The following is a 20,706-nucleotide window of genomic DNA, read 5'->3' on the forward strand; positions in this document are numbered from 1 at the left end:
GAGGAGGAGGTAGTAATAGTGCCTCTCCCATTGCAACAGTATTTTGCTATATAGCATAAAATATAACATTCATGTGCCCACCAGCCCAGAGGCAAGACAGGGCATCATGATCCTTGCCAGGAAATGTTTTTTTTGAATGGGGGGTATGGTAAGTGCTACCAAGAGCTTTGTTTTCAGCAAATTTAAATGGTAACGTTCTTCTTTTCCTATTCATATACAATATTTCATTGCATTTAAGCATCAGATAATCTTATTGTAGATGTTGCAATGGCTTCAGCTGCAAAGAAGATAGTCATGCAGAATTTCAATGAACAATAACATCACTCTCTGCTCACCAAAAGTTCTGTTGTAAAAATATTATGAAGAATTTCTTGAACAAAACTACTGTTCATAAAAAAATTTGTCGAAAAATGTAATTACAATCCCAAATTTCAAATGTTCAGTAGAGAAACTGGAAAAGCAGATGTTACCAATCAATTTGCAATTACTGATACATACGTTTTAACAACATGAAATTGGGGGCTCATGGGGTCAGTAGCCCACATCATATCTTGGTTAGGTTAGATCTTGACATGATTTGAAAACCAATCAGAAATTGAATAAAAAAGTTTTCTTTAACAGAAAGTTAGAAGCAACGTTCAAACTTTAAAAGATCAGTAACGATTCCGTATATAAGGGGGCTGCCCCCCTCCTCAGTCCCTCTCTCTTATCGTTTAAGTTTGACTTTTTGTCCCAATCCTTTAAGGACAACTGCTGAAACATAAGGGGTATTGAACTGGAATAAGAAGGTTTTTTAAAGCACTAAAAACTATAGCGTAATGAACGAGGGGTTGAGGAGGGGACAGTCACCCTCATACAGAATAATTTCTTCCCATTCTAAGTTTTAATGTTGCTCCTTACTTTCTGTTGAAAAAACTTGTTTGTTTTTTTGTCTTTTTTTCAATAGGTATTGTTGCTCAAGTGGCAAAGAAAAGAGTAGTGGATCATAAAACAATTGAGAATATATGAACTGGGCTGTACATTTTTCTATGGGGGGGGGGGGGTGGTAAATTACAGCAATCTGCCTTTATGAATATTATACTTAAAAAGGATAAAGATCCTCCTGAGCCATTGCTGGCGCATAGGGTGTCGAATTGACGTTTCAGTTGCTGGATCTTTTTTTTTTTTTTTTACAGGGACAAGTAGCAAGTTTTTCGTCCATTTTATAAGTAAGTGTTTATGATGTGTGAAAACATAAGAAAAAACTTAGTATTTGAAAATTAGTGGTCACCCAAAAAATAATCATTTATCTACAATTATTTTGTTAAATATAATTAGCTGAAATTTGTACAAAATACAAATAATTTCTTCATCTTTGCAATACAAATAAGAACAGCATCAGAAGAAAAGATCATTAGAAAAAAGGCAGTTTAGATGTAATGTAACTTTCCTTTTACATTGGTTCTTAGTGATCTCTATCAGTAATTAAATAAAAATTATGTATCAATATGTACTCTTTGAATATTTCTTAGCTATTAAAGGCGTTTTCTGTGGCTGAGATCTGCCTTGAAAAGGTTTGAGACCTGCCCCCCTTCTAATTAAGATCCTGGGTACAGCCCAGTTTTGGTTGATTTATGCTTTTAGTTTTGTATATAAGCCATGAAAGAAAACCATTAGCTTGCCTAAAAGATTGGATGCAGGGATATCAGTGGGAAGGGCAGGGAAAATCACTCCCCTCCTTAGATAAAAAAATACTTGTTTGGGGTATAATCATTTAAAATGCCTGTTTTGGGACATTCCCCCCTCGATTTTGATAAATACATTTTGCCCATCCCCTTCCCTCTTTCCTACATATCCATTAACTGAGCTGCTGAATGGAACTGTTTTTACTTACGGTCTTAAAGTCAGGGTTTATTTAAGTGGGGATATAACTGTTTGGAAACATGCGTTTGTTGTATTTTATGTACCATTCACCCTCGTAAAAAAAATCGTTTTGCTAGGATCTTTCATGAGGACTCGCCCATATGGGGGGCGGACAGAGAGGGTCTCCAGCCCCCCCCCCTGGCTGAATGATGCTGCCTTATATTTTATATTTTTGTTTTGAGATTTCTATTATACAGCACTGGAAGTACTGATTAAACCAGGTAAGCCCCCCCCCCCCTAAAATTCAGCTTATGGGTGCCAATGGGGATACCTAAAACTTAAATTCCTAATATTCTAATTGTTTTGCAATTTTTGAAATGCTCTAAATATTTTGAAAAAGAACTATTTACAAACCGAATTTTTAATGATTGCCATCTGTCATAAGACACAAATTTAGGACTGAACAAGAAATCATCATCGTTAGTCTTTCCTGTTTACCTTAAAGGGGATTTAATGAATTAACAACTAAAATATTTAAAAAGGCTGAGCAGACAGCACAAAACTGGATTTTAAAATGAGTAGATTTTATTTTTTCCCAAGTAGGAAATATTGATTTAGATTCCTATCACTTATTCAGGACAAGATTGTATTAGATGTTGGCTGTGGAACTGGTATATTGTCAATGTTTGCTGCAAAAGCAGGAGCTGCAAAAGTGATTGGCATTGATATGTCAAATATTGTTGACCACGCTCGTACTATTGTTGCTGATAATCATTTGAGTCATTTAGTCACTATTCTGAAAGGAAAAGTAGAAGAGGTTGAACTCCCAGATGGCATTGATAAGGTTAGTTTCCCAGATTTTGTTTAGCATACTTTGAACAGTTGGACATCTTCTTTCCTACTTCTCTGGAACTTTTGTTGTTGTTGCTTAATTTATTATGACCCACTCAGGCCAGGATTTGCGCATAGGCCCGGGTATAGGGGCGCACAATGCCGAGGGCCTAAAAAAAAAAAAAAAAAAAAAAAACACTGAGCGATTTTTTTTCTTAATAAAAATAGGACTGATAGTGAGCCATCTTCAAAGGAACAGTTGCACTTTGCTGCTGCGCTGCCTTTTCACAGAAAAGTGATAAAAAAAAACTGGAATTCTGTAGCTGCTTATAAACTGTCAGATGTCTCCCAAGAATGGCAGCTGAGAGCTCGGTTTCCCCTCTATCTTGCATTACTTTTGGCTCATCATTCATCTGTTTCATTCTGTTCAGAGCTTCCACTATCCCCGAATGAATCTCCGGGTCTCACTGAAAAAAAAATGCTTTGGCTTAGGAGTGCCAAAACGCTTGGGCCTGGGGGTGCCAAAACACTTGGGCCAAGGGGCGCTAAAGATTCAAATCCGGCCCTGGACCCACTATTCTATTTAGGATATTTGAATATGCAAAAGGCTAATCATTTTACATACAAACATAAATTTAAAGCTTTTTCTCTTTTTGGATATGTGCACTACAATATTAGCTTCATCAAAACATTAGACTTTGTCTGTGCCCATTCCTGCTCCCACCTGTGTACCTTGCTTGGTAGTATCTGTGTACCTTGCTTGGTAATAGCCGAAATTCACTGTGTGTTTAATGGGCTAATGAGTATGTACATTTCTTACTTTATTTAACTTTTTTTAAGATCCTCTTATTTTCATTTTCTTATTTTCGGCTTTTAGAAGCTCCTCCAATTGTCAGGGACGAACCTGCTGCTTGGACGCAATAGGAGTTGAAATCGTTGGATCCAGGGTGTACTATCCCTGGCTTAGGTTTAATCTAATTTTTTGTAATGTACACTTGGATTTATATAAATCTGTCAATATATAAGGGGCAAATGCGCCCCCTGGGAGCATTTTTCTTTGCTTCTACAGATCAGCAAGACAAAAGAAGTTCAACAAATTCTAGTTTGTAAATCTCTCGAGCCAAAAGCATGTTCTCAAGGGTTTATCATGATCCTCCTGCTTAAGATTCTGGATCTCGTACTGTCTGAAGTCCCTAAAGCATCTCCACTAGAGGTATCGTGTTACCAAGGTTTAAATTATGCCCAAAACTTGTTTTTTTTTTTTTTTTTGCTTTAATAGACTCTGGGTTTTTGACTTAAGAAATTCTGAAAAACCGTAAATTTTCTATTTGAAAGGGTATATTTATGCAATTTTTGTGTATTTCTGATAATTTTTGCTCAGTCATTTCGTGAAAGAGTAAGCAAAAATGACATGTCTGTCTCCCCCAGGTACGTACGCGGGGGGGGGGGTGATATTTTTAGAATTTTTTCTCTCATTTCTCTTGTTTTCCATGATTTGCTCATTCTTGGCACTCCAAAGATGCTCCTTCTGAATTAAAATTTTGCATACTTGCCTGTTGGTACATGACTAATCTGCCCTCTGGAGTAACAAAAAAACTCAAGGATTCTCTGTTAAGCATCCTTGTTACACTAATTTGTTCTTTGTTATTTTTCTCTCACAAAACTGGATAAATGATTTATTCATACAAATACTAAAAGAGTGCTAGAATAAGGGGGTTACGTTTTCCCCAATTTTGTTAGGGTTGTCATTGTACAGTGGCCTTCTCGTAGTATAATTCATTTGGTGGCCAGGAGTGAAAATCCATTTTCTTAATTTTTGCAGTAAAATTTCCAGCCAGTTGGAGCTATGGGGTTTTTCTATTGTAGTTACTTCCACTTCAGTTTTTGCATAGTTTTCCTGAAAAATGAATTCAGATCAATCGAGTCAAACATAAAAGATTTTGCCTCCTGAAAGAAAGAGGACCTAGTTCAGTTGCCACTATTTTGTTTTCTTTGGTTTACTTTAATCATAACTAATAAACTATATAGGAATTTAACCGTCAAAAACCACATTGCTTTTGATAATGGCTGTAGAAAAAAGTACCAGAAAATGAACTGGACTTGTATAATATACATAATTTTTCAGAGCATAAAAAAAAATTGAAGTGTTTTTTATTAGTTTCAAAATGTAAATGGTATTTAGATAATTTTAAATTTCAAAAGTAATTTTTTGTTTTGAATTATTTGTGCCACTGAAAGAAGGGGAGGTGGGATTAAAAAAACGAAACATCTAGTCATCAAATCATCTTTATTAAATGAAAAGATGGAATTTAGTTTCTTTTTATGTATAATTAAGGGTAGGAGTCAGTTATCCTATTTCCTGACTAGCAAAACCATACTTGAGTTGAAAATGATTTAGAATTACCGACAAAAGAAGAGGTATCTTAAACTTAGGCTTTATGTTGCTTCATTTTATTTCTTTATTTGTTATTTATTTTGGTATTTATTTATTATTTTATTTATTTATTTACTAAGTATAATTAGTCGTAATTTCTTCAAAAACACTTTGTGTAAAGTAAGTTTAGGCAGATGAGGGTTTGTTCTACAGAACTCATTATCAAAGAAATCATACCTCAGTTAGAAAGAATTTAAAGTTAGGAATAAAACATCTTAGAATCTATCGTGACGTGGGAAGGGGGGTTTCCAACCTTCTCATGTTAGTCCAAATCCCCCTCTTCCTGAAAAACATTCCTTCCTCCTCATCCTGCAGTATAACCTGCAGTATATTTCTACATCCTGCAGTATATTACTTGGACTATCTGTCTTGGCTTTTCTTTGTCTACAATTACCCAGCCCAGTCTTGATGCAACCTAGTGTTTCTGACATGTCTGAAATTTTCGGACATGTCAGAAGAAATTCTCGTGCCGAACCTGGTATAACCTCAACAGTTTGATAACTTCATAACTTCAATTCAAAATCAGCCGGGATCAAATCCAACAGAGCTAATTCCAGCGTTTTAGAGGTAAATCGAACCGTATCCTTTTGGCAAGTACCAAGTTAACAATTCATTATTTGCTTTTTCCTGTCTTTTTTTCAGTAATACACATTTTTGACAGTATATTTACCAAGTGAATACCAAAATCGTAAATGTCTATCCTTGTCAGATTTAATCTACTGGTTGGTACTTTAACACCCTCTCATTTAAAAAACTGCTTATAGGAGTGGTATACCATTCTTCCAAAACCAAAGGGCTTATCTCTGATTTTCTATAATTGTGCAAGAAATAGAACGAGCTGTTGAATTGTTCTGCTGGAACGGCTTCAGTTTAAATAAGAAGAAAATATGGCCAATTTTAGTGATTAAGACTGTGACTTAATTTGGTACCTTATGCATAAAGTTATGCATAGTAGCGTTTTGAGCTAAAGATATTGAAACGGGGTGCAGTAAATGATTTTTGGAAGCTGTATTAAATACACTTATATTTTACGTGCAGCGATAAGTTCAGTTGATTATTTGAGCGAGGTGTACGGAAACAGTGGTGCAGTAAAATATTTTTGGAAGAAATATTAGATAATTTGGATTTTAAGTGCAGCTATAAGTTCAGTTGATTATTTGAGATAGGTGTACGGAAACAGTGGTGCAGTAAAATATTTTTGAAGAGATATTCGATAATTTGGATTTTAAGTGCAGCTATAAGTTCAGTTGATTATTTGAGATAGGTGTACGGAAACAGTGGTGCAGTAAAATATTTTTGAAGAAATATTCGATAATTTGGATTTTAATTGAAATTATAAGTTCAGTTGATTATTTGAGATAGGTGTACGGAAACAGTGGTGCAGTAAAATATTTTTGGAAGAAATATTAGATAATTTGGATTTTATGTGCAGCTATAAGTTCAGTTGATTATTTGAGATAGGTGTACGGAAACAGTGGTGCAGTAAAATATTTTTGGAAGAAATATTAGATAATTTGGATTTTATGTGCAGCTATAAGTTCAGTTGATTATTTGAGATAGGTGTACGGAAACAGTGGTGCAGTAAAATATTTTTGGAAGAAATATTAGATAATTTGAATTTTAAGTGCAGTGATAAGTTCAATTGATTATTTGAGCAAGGGGTACGGAAACAGTGGTGCAGTAAAATATTTTTGAAGAAATATTAAATACATTTCGATTTTAAGCGCAGCGACATATTCAGTAGATTCCTAATATCCAAGAAGACAAAAATTTGTTTTATGGGGGAACTATTGCGTATAGAACAAGAGGAGACTGATTTCAATCAATGAATCAATTCATTTATACAAAAAAAACAAACAATTACAAACGTAAGGTTTTTACACGCCCAAGAAGATCTTGGGTAGAAAATTAATTTGGAGCCTTTTCATGTAAGGATTTTGAAGTGCTCCTAGTTTGAATCCTAGTACTCTTTGAAACGATTTATCCAGCGTGTGAACTTCTAGTCCGAACAAGAACTCCCAGGAAAGTTCTAGTAATAATGACCTAAAAGTTCTCCTTTGGGATGTTAGCCAAAATTGTGCTTATGAATGTCTTGTCGGGTTTGACCCTATCACAGTTATCCAATAATTTCACGGCTTGCAATTAGTTATTATAGTTACTTGCTTATAGTTACTATGTAACTTCGTAAAGTTATTATTAATATTAATTTATTACACTCATTGAAAAACAATATATATATATATATATATATATATATATATATATATATATATATATATATATATATATATATCACCAGCTTTAAAAATTAGATTTTATAATCCATGAAAATTGAAATTTTATAATCCATGTTTCAACAGCTGGAAAGTGAGTCTAATATTTTGTAATTTCTGCGTCAGAGGGTGAGTCGTAAAAAGAGCCTGGCATATCTATAAAATAATTGGAGAATGTGTGAAAGATTTTAATGATACAGAAACATGCTATAGAAAATTGAGAGTAATGAATGTTGAAAAGCTCAGGGATTATCAGGCTGTGATTTTTGTTTATCAATGTTAGAATGAAACATGCTCAGATTGCGTACGTGCCAGATTCTACAAAGAATTGACAGTTTTTAAAAATCATTCTCCAAACTGAAAAGCCAGGGTTGAACTGAAAATCATACTCTACTCTGAAAGCTTGGGGTTTTATACTACCTTGTCAATCGGGTAAGATGTAGAAGTCGTAATGCACAGAAGAAGTAGTATAATCAAAATCCATGGTTTCATTGTAGTGTCTTTGTCAAACTGATGTATTTTAGTTGATGAATATTTTGTCCGTTGAAATTGCGGTTGTTGTGATACCTGGCGGAAGTTGGAAATATTTATTACTTAATTGGTGTTTACCGCAAAGTTGCGCTTTGAATAAATAAAACCCGCCCATATCTGCTTACAGCTGAGATAAGATAGTATTTAACCGCTGTAATAGATTTTAGGTATAAATTAATTATATTCCTAAGTTAAAATGCTTGTGAGGGGAGGGGCAGTTCCTCCTTCACAGATGAACAATTTGTAGACTAGGTCATAAAATTATGTATTCTAGTGTTAGAGCTTGAGATTCCGAAATCTTTTTCGTATCAGTCAATTTACCAGTCAAACAAACTATATTTGAATTGTTTATTTTAATCAGCGACATTGGAAGAAAAATGGGACCTTTAGGCAAGTGGCCCCGGATTTTACGATTTCCATGACTTTGTCTCCAATGTATATTTTCTTCATAATTTGTCTGTTTTTAAAGTTCGTGTCCCATATCAAGATGCTTTCTCCCTTCAAGATTAAGTCCTATGCCTGTACGTGCTTGATCGTAGCTATAGATTATTTTCCGTATATCACAGGAATTACGAAGCGTGATTAAGATAAATCAGAAAAAATCAATTCAGCAAAAAAGATAATTCCACAAAACTGGACGTATTACCATAATTCAAGTTAATTGGTCATATACCGAACGTTAAATGTGGGAAGTTGCAATTGAATGTTCTAGCAATAAAAAAGGGGGCAGAACAAGCATTGTCCAGCGGCATTGAACTTCTTATTATTCTATTGACCTGTTTCATAATAAGGTCAAACTAAGTGGAACTACTGCACATAGATGTGATTGTCCAGTCTTAGAGAGTTCAAGGAATAGCTTTGCTTAAAGAAAAAGGTTTTGCATGTTCTTATGATATGCTTAGATGGAATAAATCGAGTAAATAGAAAAATCAACTCGATTCCCGATTCGGTTCCGATCTTTTGATAAGTCACGTCACAATTACCATGGTTCTCGATTTCCATTTTGTATTAATTTTTCCATTGATAGAAATAACCTCAAAATATTTATACCTACAGTAGTAGTACCAAACAAATTTTGGTCTCTGAACGCGAAATAATTCTTTTAAAGCTCGTATACTTTTTCAATAGTAATTTGTGCAATTATCAAAAGCATCTTATGCAAGAGCGGATCCAGGATTTTTGTTCGGGGGGGGTTTTACCCGATTTTTCCATTTGTGACATTTGTGAAAAATGGCCTCGAAGAGACTGGTATGTGCACTTTTTTCTATCTTCGTTTGGTCGTTAATTTTTTTTCTTTTTTTTATTAATGGTTTAAATTTTTGATGACCATTTTTACTCTCTTTCTCTTTGATTTAATATTGCTGGTTCCATTTATTTTCAATGGTAAACCTTACTTTTTTCTTCTTCTTTTGTTGCAGGACAAATAGGAAATTGTCCCCTGAAGCCCGTTTTTTAGAATGGACAGAACTGAATAATGAATAGATTTTAGTGGTTTTGTATGATCAAGTTTCTGGCAAACTTTTCATTCTCCAGTATAGTTTTACGAAGAAGCCTCGTCGATATAATAGTTGATTTTCTTGGTGTATTTTAGGTAGACATAATCATATCGGAGTGGATGGGCTATTGTCTCTTTTATGAGTCAATGTTGGACACTGTTCTTTATGCCCGTGACAAATGGCTCAAGGAAGGAGGCATGCTCTTTCCAGACAAAGCTTGCTTGTACTTGACGGTAAGTTTTTTTTTTTTCGTACGCTCTTCACGATTCTTTTTATTATTTTTGTTTGTTATAGTGTTGAATCATCGATTTTTTTATGGTTTTCTCCCAGCTCGGTGAACTGTAATCTCTGCTGACGAATTTCTATGTATTTTGATAATGTGTCAGCTTTTTTTCGTTCTTTTTGATGTAGCTGAAATTGTTCTAAAACCATTTTCATCGATTTGTTCGCAAAAGCAGTATTTTGCGACACACGACAGTTTCCCCGACAAGTAACATCTTTTGCGTCATCAACACATGCCGGATGCATATAAAAATTTCTAGAAAGCCAGAAAAATACAAGCTCTTACCAAAAATAAAAATTCTCCATCTTACTGGTTTTTTCGCTCAGTTGCAAAAATTACGCTATCTTTTGTTAGTTCTATCCTATCACGTTAGTTTGCGTAAGATCCGTAAGCATGTTAACTCGATTCTAATTCGTGAATTATTTTTAGCAGAGGCGGTTATAGAAGGACAGAGAGGGCACTTGCCCCGGGCGCAGAAAGTTTAGGGGTGTAAAATTTCAAATAAATAATCCAATAAAATCATTCTGTAATTTTTGAATTTTTTTTTATTAAAATAAAGTAGAGGGCGCAGTCGGAAGTTAGTGTAAACAAATTGAATCCGAAATTTTCACTTTTCCCATATTTGTTCCCATATAAAGTAAGAAAAGTCTGATTTAATAAATGAAAAATTATGTTAATAAATGAAGATTTTGCTAAAATTTGGACTGAAAATTTTTGGAGGACAGTGGTGGGGCGTCATTGACCTTTTACACTGAAATCACTACAATACCTTTCCTGCATGATCTACTCTCTTTGGGGTTAATAGATCTAATATCAGCCCTATCTCCTCGCGTCATCGTTATGTTTATTTTGTGCTTATATTCAGTTAATATAAGATCTGACTTGACATCACTGTGGAAAATATCTTTTACACGACTTGTACACAGATTTTTACGGAGTCAGTGAGAACCAAGTATAATGAAAAAAAAAAAAAATTAGTTGTTAATGGTGCTTGCAGAATTAGCTGCAGTCTCAGTAAAGAGTGAACCTCGGCCCATAGTAACCGAAAATTTTAAACGTATTAAAGAAAAACTGTTTTGTGAGAATTTTTTTCCATTAGAGTATATTCAGGAATGATAACTATTGTATAGGTTTAACTTAATAGTATGAGCTTATTACGTAAACATATTTTTGGGGAAGAAAATTAAATGATTTTTGTTGTTTAAAACTTTATGAACAGAGGTTTTGAGCTCTAACTAAAAAAACAAGGGAAATCGCCTTTTTGCATGGACAGCAGTGATGTCTTTTTTTTTACCAGGGCAGCAGGGTACCGCAGGATCGTACAGAAATGTTCAGTGGCTCATTTAAAAGATACTGCTCATATGTGTGCTTTTTGTAAATTCACCTTGATTTTCCAGTTTTTTCAACAAAACTGGAATATTAAAAAATGCTGAAAAAAATTCCTTTTTCTTGTTTTTACCCAAATCCTTAAGCATCTCTTAGAAACTGCAATTAAAATGTGTCTTACTGGTCAGTGGATAAATCGAGTACCTGACTAAGGACAGTGGTGGCAACTGAGGGGAGAGGGTATTAGCTCCTAGGTTTTCGACCAGTTATATATCAATACATCAATCTTAAGTTATATATCAATCTTATATAAATTTGTTATTTATCTGAGAAGCGAATCAAATACAAGCAAACAAGTTCTTTCAGTTTATATAAAGGTGTATATATATTGATGAGTTGGTTTTTAGTTCCCCTATAGCTGCAACCTTATCTCAATCATGAACTGAAACAATTGAATCATGCAACTTCAGTTAATACCTCCATAAATATTATTTTGCCACGACTCATGTGATGTATTTTTGAAGATTGTATATGTACTTGTCTTTAAATAAATTTGTTCTAAAATGATCTAAACAAATTATTTCACTTTTTCAGGCTATTGAAGACCGACAGTATAAAGATGATAAGATCAATTGGTGGGATGACGTTTATGGATTCAATATGTCATCGATTAGGAAAGTTGCTGTTGCTGAGCCCTTGGTGGATGTTGTTGATCCAAAACAGGTATGATGGATTTTGGACATAAACCACGTGTTACTTCTGTGGGCACGTGCGCCCTATGGGAAAGTTTGACAATTTAATGATTAATATATCTCGTAAACGTCTTTTAATTTATCTGAGAAAAAACTGGAGCGGTGTCCTTCAAACCCTGAAATCCCCGTGGATACGGCTTTGGCTGCGTGATACAACTATTGAGGGAAACGGTATATAACCCTTGCTTCTATAATTGATCGAATTTCCACCTTGACTCCAAAAGAATAACTTAAAAACATTGGTAGTATTCGTGAGCTTGCGCTCAGAAGATGTATTCATGACAGTTGGATCTCTCTTTTTTTTTTTTTTTTTTTTTTTTTTTTTTTTTTTTTTTTTTTTTTTTGCAGACCATGTGGGTGCTAAACATAATTCTGTTTACCTCAGCCTTAAATTTCTTCTCGTTTATTTAGGATTTCTGGGCGCGGTGCTAGTTGAGTCTACAACCCTGCCCTGATTTTAGTAGGTGTCCCAAATGGGGTCCCATATTCTCAAAATTCTTTTCAAGATGTTCTTAAAACGAAAGTTCTCTAAAATGGACACGATGAAAGTGATACGAGAAAAATCCAGGGGAATTCCCAGGAAAATCCTGAGTCTCTCGATTACCATGAACCCTATCATATTAGCCAGAAAGAAAGTACGGACATTCCATAAATCAGAATACCAAAATAACTTCAATTATTGAAAATGACATTCCAGTTAATAAGAATTAAATAAGGCGTCGAATTGCTAAAAAGGCTGTAGAAAACAAAATTTTCGGCTGTTGTGCTTAACAAAAACGGACATATCAAAGTTCTGTTTAGATACTTTTATGACTGTTAAATGAAAGAAAGGACTTGGCTACTTTCATATGGAGAAACTTTATGCAGAAATTCCGCCCAGGTTCATTGACCAGCAATACGGAAAGCAGGGCTCAGCTGGTTGGATTGTGTTGCACAATGCTATGATGGAGCCATTTTTTAGGCTTGTAAGCACGCACTAACACACTTACTACATGCAATCTATATTTACTCCCATACCAACAAGCTTAAACTTGTATTGGATGAATATATTCAGAACTTAAGACGAAAGGCATCTTTCTTCTCTACTGTTTTGTCCCAAATAGCAATCTGCACTACCAAGTGTATTATAATTCTCATAGAGCTGCTGGCATAACTGTGCTTTAACTAGAGAAACTCTACTAAAAGATGCACACACAGGAACAAAGTGCTGAATAGATCCGACAATATTTTGGGCATTTAATCAATTACCAAAACATCTAGTAATGGAGGATTGGCAGCTCAGGCCCAGGGACTCGCAACCAGAATGTATACATTTGATTTTATTTTTACGCTCCGTCTAGTGGCAAAAAATTTGTATGTCAAAACTTTTGTTCTGACCAGCTTCAGCTGGTAAACCTATTTTTTTTCCTAGGGCTACCCGTCTTATTGCATCTAAACGAGATAAAGTTACAGATGCTTGAACTGATAAATCTTCCAGAGGGCTGAAGAATTTTACCTTGAGTGCGGCCTTGCAGAAAACATTTGGTAGAATTTGCAGAATTATAATTTTCATCTAAACACCCGAAGCTTCACAGCAAGTAGCTCCCGCTTGCCTGAGTTTGAATTCATGTCTGCTTTGGGGGGGGGGGGGCAGATCCAGGATTTTGTTTGGAGGGGGGTCGCAAAATAGGTTGATCCGATAAACTTGCGTTTGGAGCAAGTTTAATTGGTGCAATCTTGTGTTAATTAAGTAAATTACACTTCTTTAGACTACGTTAGGGGGGTGCCCCCTGGATCCGCCACTGGCTTTGGGTCTAATAAATCTTGCAGGAGTGAAAAAAAATCAACTAAAGTCACTTTGTGATAGGATTATTTTCTTACGATAGAAAGACCGCACTGAAAGCTGGTTCATTAATGCTCTTCTGCTCTTGGGGCCAGTCTCTTTGTTAGATGTAGAGATAATTTGAAATTTGAGGACACACAATTCACATTCACATTTTCACCTCAACACATTTAAATTTTTGTTATTGGTTTATTTCCAAGAAAATTTGGTGCAAGATGTGTGATCAATACTCAGTTTGATTTTCTAGAAAATAGTGATCTACAAGTGAATGAAAAGTTTTCATTGTGGTATTCAGAAACAACTAAATTACTAAAAGAAAGTTGTACAGTTATTCAAAAGCCGGCTTTTCATGTTACCCCTAGAAAACCCTGGATTACTAGCGGATTGATAAAGGCAATGCCAAATCAAAGACTGCCTTATAACTAAACCCCCGTTCAACTCAACCCCATTTAACTTAAGCCGTTGAAACTGAGCCACCGTGCAACTGAACCACCGTACAATTGAACCAACGTGCAACTGAACCACCGCGTAACTGAACCATCGTGCAACTGAACCACCGTGCAACTGGACCCTTGTGTAAGTGAACCATAATGCAACTGAACCACTGAACTTAGATTTTCAGTATTCTAAAAATATTAGGCAATGTCTTTGGGTAAAACACAAGTTAGAGTTTTTACATGTTCAACCTTGTTGGAATTTTTTGTTTCTTAAAGTCATGATATAAACGCCTGTCAATATCATTCATGAAAAAGCTTTGTTTTATTTTTGCAAAAGAAAAAGAAGATCCGATGTCACAAACCATTAAAGCTGATTTATTACTCTTTTTTTTCAGATGAATCAGACCTTTCTGGACGTAATAAACATGAGTTGAAAATATTTGACCTTTGTGAATCTAGATAACGTATATTGCTCAGATGTCTTTGAGGAGATTGCAGCTAAAAAGGATATGGGAGGGGGACTGGTTGCACTCCAGCCCTTTTTTCAACATTCCTTCAACATGCCCTGAAAGTTTTAACTTCATACCATCAGGTTTATAGCCTTAGCTTTTCTTGACTCATTGCAGATACAACTTCTTGTAAAACTGGATGCTCAGAGTGCTTCGTGATTTAGTTGAAGATGCTCCTAGATATTTCCGAACAATGTGACAGCTGATAGCATCAGCCATTATAGATATTACTGGTATTTTCTTTTCAAAACCAAGAAAGATAAAAATGTCTTTTGATTGGGTTGGGCATTCTTCTTGACATTTTCCTAAGGTTTTACCTTAATGCTCCATGCATTCGTTTTATTTATAGGATCAAACATGCCCTCTTTTCTTGATTAATTAAAACAACTTTTTCCGCAAAATAAGTTTTTGAAAGAAAAGTAAAGAACTCCATTAAACCAAAAATGAGCATAAATCAAATCAAATAATCTACCAAGCGAGAAATCAGCTACTACCACAAATCAGCATCGATAAATAAATGAAAACCCATACGAACAAAAATTACAATAAATAACCGAGTCAAACTCAAAACGAGCAGAAATTAACATAAGTTGGGCTCAAAACCCTTATGCCTTCCCAAGGCCAGAACATAATTTGCACTTTACTGAAAAAAATATAAATGTTTTTACTTTTATAACTTTAATAAATCAAATAATATCAACATTTTGATTACTAAATATCAGTATATGTAGGCCTATGTTAAACTGACAATGCACATTCATTTGTATTTTTTTTTTTAGTAAAGTGCAAATTATGTTCTGGCCTTGGGAAGGCACAGGGGAAATTGAGCCCAACTTGTGTTAATTTCTGTTCGTTTTGAGTTTGACTCGGTTATTTATTGTAATTTCTGTTTTTTCTTTTGGGTTTCATTTATTTATCGATGCTGATTTGTGGTAGTTTCTCGCTTGGTAGATTATTTGATTATAGTTTTGCTCATTTTTGGTTTAATGGAGTTATTTACTTTTCTTTGAAAAACTTATTTAGGGGAAAAAGTTTTTTTTAAGTAATTTCTGTTCGTTTTATATTGACATAGTCTTTTCAGGGAAAAAGAGACTAATACTTTAAATCTTTTGGTTTTTTGAGACTTTATAGTTTGGCCTGCTATTTGTGTGCTGGAGAAAAAATTTCAGCAATTTTTAACAACATACACCCTTTTAAAAGTCTGGACACAAATAGTAGTGATTAATTTCGTTTCATACCTCCCCCAGTTGACCTGAAATGGAAAACTTGATACCATTCGCAAAAAAATCTGCTTACTTTCTTTGATAGGTTGGATACACTTACGCTATTTAGATTTAGTTAAATTTTAAGAGTAGAATTAGCCCCGAAAGTTTGAACATAATACCCTTAGTCGTTCTTGGTATACTGCTGAGATGCCCTGTTGGGAATTAGCATTAACACATTGCATTTTGATCTTATCTTAAGGAAACATTTAGTTTCTAAACATAAAGGCAAATGAGAGGGTGGGCGTTGGAGGGAGATTAGTTGCCCTCCAATCACTTTCGACTATTAAAAAGGGCATCAGCTTTTTCTATTTTCAATCAAATGAGCCCTTTTTCAAGTTTCTACAACAAAGATTTCAATAAAAACCTTATATGCCCCCAGGGCATAATTTATAACCCTTGCCCTGAAGACTGTAGGGGGAGTGTCCTGCTCAAAGGTATAATTTCCTGAAAATTGCTTGAAACAAAATGGCTATCTCAAAATTTTGATTGGATGTGTTTGGGGAAATGGTGGGGGTGGAAGGGGTTTTAGTTGCCATCCAATCACTTTCGACTATTAAAAAGGGCACTAGCCATTTCAACTTCCAATCGAATGAGCAGTTTTTGAAGTTTCTACGACAACGCGTTCTATAAAACCTTATATGCCTCCAGAGAATAACTTAAAACCCTTGCCCTGAGGACTGTGGGGGGGGGGGGTTGTCATCCTCAAAGACCTAATTTCCAGAACTTTTAATTACGTTGAACTAAATGTCCATCTTAAAGATTTTAATGAATGTGTTTGGGGAAATGCTCGGCGTGAGAGGGGGGTTAGTTGCCCTCCAATCACTTTCGACGATTAAAAAGGACACTAGCACTTTGAATTTCCAATCGAATGAGCCTTTTTTGAAGTTTTTATGACAAAGCTTTCTATAAGAACCTTATACGCTCCCAGGGCATAGCTTTAAACCCTTGCCCAGGGGGTCATGGAGGAGTTCCACCCTCAAAAAAACAATTTCTTTGTGGAAATAAACTACGCTGAACAAAATGTCTATCGCCAAATTTTGATTGGGGGTGTTTCGGGAAAGGGTGGGCGTGAAAGGGGTTTTAGTTGCCTTCCAATTACTTTCGACCATGAAAAAGGGCAAAAGCCACTCCGATTTCCAATTAAATGAGCCCTTTTCGAAGTTTCTACGACAACTTCTTCGATACGAAGTGCCCTGGTCTAAAGGAAAAAAATAATAAATAATACATTTTGCCAACATCATTCTTATATGCCCACAGGGCATAACTTAAAACCCTTGCCCTGAGGGCTGTGAATGAGTGTCCTCCTCAAAAACATATTTTATATCTGGAAATCAACTACACTGAACAAAATGGCTGTCTTAAAATTTTGATTGGATGTGTTTGGGGTAATAATGGGCGTGGGAGGGGTGTTAGTTGCCTTCCAATCACTTTTGACTATAAAAAAGGGCACTAGCCGTTTCAATTTCCAATCGAATGAGCCCTTTTCGAAGTTTCTACGACAAATCCTTCAATACGAAGTGCCCTGGTATGAAAAAAAATAGCACATTGTGCCAACATCGTTCTTTACTTAGGCAGCGCGATTGCGCGGCCTATGATTGAAAGATTCAGGATGACATAGGCGACAGCAAACTGTAGGTTTTTGTCTCTTAACCGCAACTAAAAGGTCATTAACATAAATCAAAAACAGAAACGGTCCAAGAACAGACTCCTGAGGAACATCAAACTCAACTTTCCACGAAAAATGGGAGAGGAAGTCTACGGAGACACTTCTAACTAACAAACAGCAGTCAAACCAAGCATGAGCGTGTCCTCTTTAACCATTGTGTGATAGCTTATACAGCAGAATCTCATGAGTTAAAGAGTCAAAAGCCGGACATCTAGGAATATAGCAGCAGGAATCAAACCAGAGTCAAGCGCGGTGTGGAGAAAATTTAAAAGAGTTACACACACATGCTCCGTAGAATTTTTAGCTCGGAAGCCAAACTGAAAACCATGAAAAAATCTTTTAGCCTCTAGAAAAGCGAGTAGACGGGAAAGCATCGTCTTTTCAAAATTTTCGCTAAAAACAGACAGCAAAGATATAGGACGATAATTGGCTGGGTCATTTCTTGGTCCACCTTTATATAAAACAATTACTCTAGCTCGCTTAAGAGAACTAGGGAAAATCCCATTTTCAAAAGAAAGATTTATAAGCTTCGTCAATGGAGAAATAATTGAAGGAAGAATGAACTTAACTACCATAGTTGGAATCAGGGTTGCCACCTAGGTTACATTCGTACCGTTTTTGGTACGTTTTAAATAAAACGGTACGTTTTACGTTACGGTCCTAAAAACGTTACATTTTGTTACGTTTTTGAATTTATGCTACAATTATGTTACGCTTTTGAATAATAAACATGTTCCACATTTTCTGAGTAATCTATTTTTCCCCCGTGAAAAAATCCGCTGTTCCCAATTTAATTACAATGACATGAGTATCGACATTCTTTAACATCGCGGTCATTTGGTCTTATCACACAATCACTCGGCTATTCGAATGAGAAAATACCCACTTCGCATACTAAGTTAAGAACATTCTCTCTCATATCATGATGATGACTGCCAACATCCACTCATATCATATCATGATGAGCATAAGATTATCATTTGCTTAGTGACAAAATTCAGTTAGTCACCAACTTTCATCAGTTGGGTTGGAACTTGAATCTTGTTCCTTCAGCAGTCATATTGAAATTATATTGAGAAGTAACAAACTGAAGCCAGGAAGGAAAATTTTTAATAAAAACAGGTAAATAATAATAGAAGCTATTTCCTTTATAATTTCTTTTTAAATATGTGATTATATATGTATTATTTTTTGGGTAACAACCTCACCCCCCCCCCCCAAGGCCGTACCCAGGATTTTTTTCGGAAGGGGTTTTACTCAAAAGATTTTTTTGGGAGGGAGGGGGGTTTGAACAAAAAAGTGCATACAAAATTTGTTTGTATCCATTTTTGTTACGTTTTTACGAGTCAAACAAACATTTCGGAGGGGCGGGGGGTAAAAACCTCCCCTCCCCCCTCTGGGTACGGCCTTGCCTCCCCCCTTCTGATTGGTTGGAGATAATATCTGGTTATATACAAAATTTGGTCTTTTTATATGGGATTATGAACAACTGATATTAACAAAATATATGAAACTGTAAAAATGAGCCATTTTTTGGTTATAATCAAGACTATATATCCAAGCATTGAGGAGGGGGGTGGGTTAGTTGAGCCGGAATTTTCAATTTCATACTAGACTTTTTCCAAGTATCATGGTCACTTTTTTGACACTATACCCCCTTCCCATTCTGAGGTCCCATATATAACTGTATAAATACAATTCATCGTTGTGTCGTATCTTGTGATGGCATTCTTTCTTGTAATTAAATAAAAAAAAAAACAAGTTTTTTTAACTGTTAGTAAGGAGCGACATTAAAACTTAAAACGAACAGAAATTATTCTATATATGAAAGGGGCTGTCCCCTCCTCAACGCCTCGCTCTTTACGCTAAAGTTTGACTCTTTCTCACAACTGTGTTTTTTAAAACAATAAAAAACTTAGCAAAATTTTACTCGAACGACAGGCATAGATGCTATTAAGCAATCGTTTCCCCCAGAAAAGCTTAGAAATTATCTCCTTTGTTTCATGTTTCCATCGAGCAAAATTAAGAAATAAAAATGATCTTTCCTGAATTTCAAAATGTACTTCATATCTTCATTAAAAGAAAAACGAAAATCTCGGTAGCATTTTCGGGTTTTCATTGAACAAAATCGAAAAAAAACAAAACTGACGTCACAGTCAACCTGACGTCATTAGGGCCGTTTTTTTCAAATATCAATGTGCTAAGATCTTACATCTTTTGTCAGAAAACGCTTAAAAGTGAAATCTTTGAATTAAGATCTTACATTTTTTGTCGTTTTTGTGCAAACATCTTTCATCGTTCTGCTCTGATCAGCGGTCTGAGAACAATGATGAGTAGATCATCAAAGTTCTCTCATCATTGTTCTATATGGCAGAAAGATGGCGTCTTTCATGCTTTTTGCTAACATCAGTGAGCTGTAAGATCTTAGAACAAAGATGAGTTGAAAAAACGATGATCTTTGCAGAAAGATGTAAGATCTTAGATGTAAGATCTTAGTGCTAAAAAACGGCCCTATTATTGAAGGGGTTCTGGCACTCTAAAATTTCTGTAAATTTGTTTCCATAATAGCAGTGCAATATTGAGAGTACTTGAAATAATAAATACTCTTTCTGAATCGGTTATAAATGGCTATTTTTTCTCGCTAAACAATTTTTGCTACGAACATATTTTTGAACTTTTGGTTGCTATTAACTGTTTTAACTTTTGGGGCTCAAAATTTAAATTCTTCCAGAAGAAATTATTAAATTACAAAAGAGGATAAAAAGAAAGGGCATCATGTTACGTATTCACTTTCATCCTAGTTAAACTATGTACAAAAGCCATTAAAATTTTACTGATTAAAGTAAACTAATAAAGTTATAAAAGAATTATTGTCCTTAATACCTTGCGATGACGTTGTGGTTAAAGCTGCTCATCTCGATCGAAGGGTGGCAGGTTCTATCCCGCTTGTCGCAAGGAATTTTCTCCTGTTTGAAATCTTCTATAATTTTTGGTTTATTTTATGTCCTGATATCGATCTTTACTATCATTTGAAGAAAATTGTTTACTTAATACATGTTTGTTTTCAATACAATATCAAGGTTTTGCCCTAAACGTGAGGAGAGTTACGAAGTAAGACATAAGACGTTATTTTTGAAAGCCCAAGTGCTACCTTAATTAAGAAATTAACTTGTATATTTAATGAACATGTAATAAATTTCAGTTCGTAATATTCAGAACTTACTAAGCGAAAAAGAGGG

At 35.0% G+C, this 20,706-nt stretch overlaps 1 protein-coding gene and 1 long non-coding RNA gene across 3 annotated transcripts in view; one reads left to right on the forward strand and one right to left on the reverse strand.

Annotated features, from left to right (window-relative positions):
- Art1 (arginine methyltransferase 1) overlaps nt 1-20,706 on the forward strand; it is a 43,774-nt gene that overhangs the window by 9,463 nt on the left and 13,605 nt on the right. For both annotated transcript variants that reach the window (XM_089092162.1, XM_089092164.1), the window contains exons 3-5: nt 2,480-2,686; nt 9,503-9,640; nt 11,611-11,739. In XM_089092162.1, the coding sequence (XP_088948288.1) occupies nt 2,480-2,686; nt 9,503-9,640; nt 11,611-11,739 (474 nt within the window). The remainder of the gene's footprint in view (nt 1-2,479; nt 2,687-9,502; nt 9,641-11,610; nt 11,740-20,706) is intronic.
- LOC148950134 (uncharacterized) lies at nt 4,334-8,066 on the reverse strand. Its single transcript, XR_016141990.1, has 2 exons — nt 7,801-8,066; nt 4,334-4,570 (listed from the first exon to the last, which is right to left on the reverse strand). It is a non-coding gene; the product is annotated as an uncharacterized LOC148950134 (long non-coding RNA).

This window comes from Artemia sp. Qi Xiang Cuo, chromosome 7 (genome assembly GCF_049724085.1).
Source record: "Artemia sp. Qi Xiang Cuo chromosome 7, ASM4972408v1, whole genome shotgun sequence".
Lineage (NCBI taxonomy): Eukaryota > Metazoa > Arthropoda > Branchiopoda > Anostraca > Artemiidae > Artemia > Artemia sp. Qi Xiang Cuo.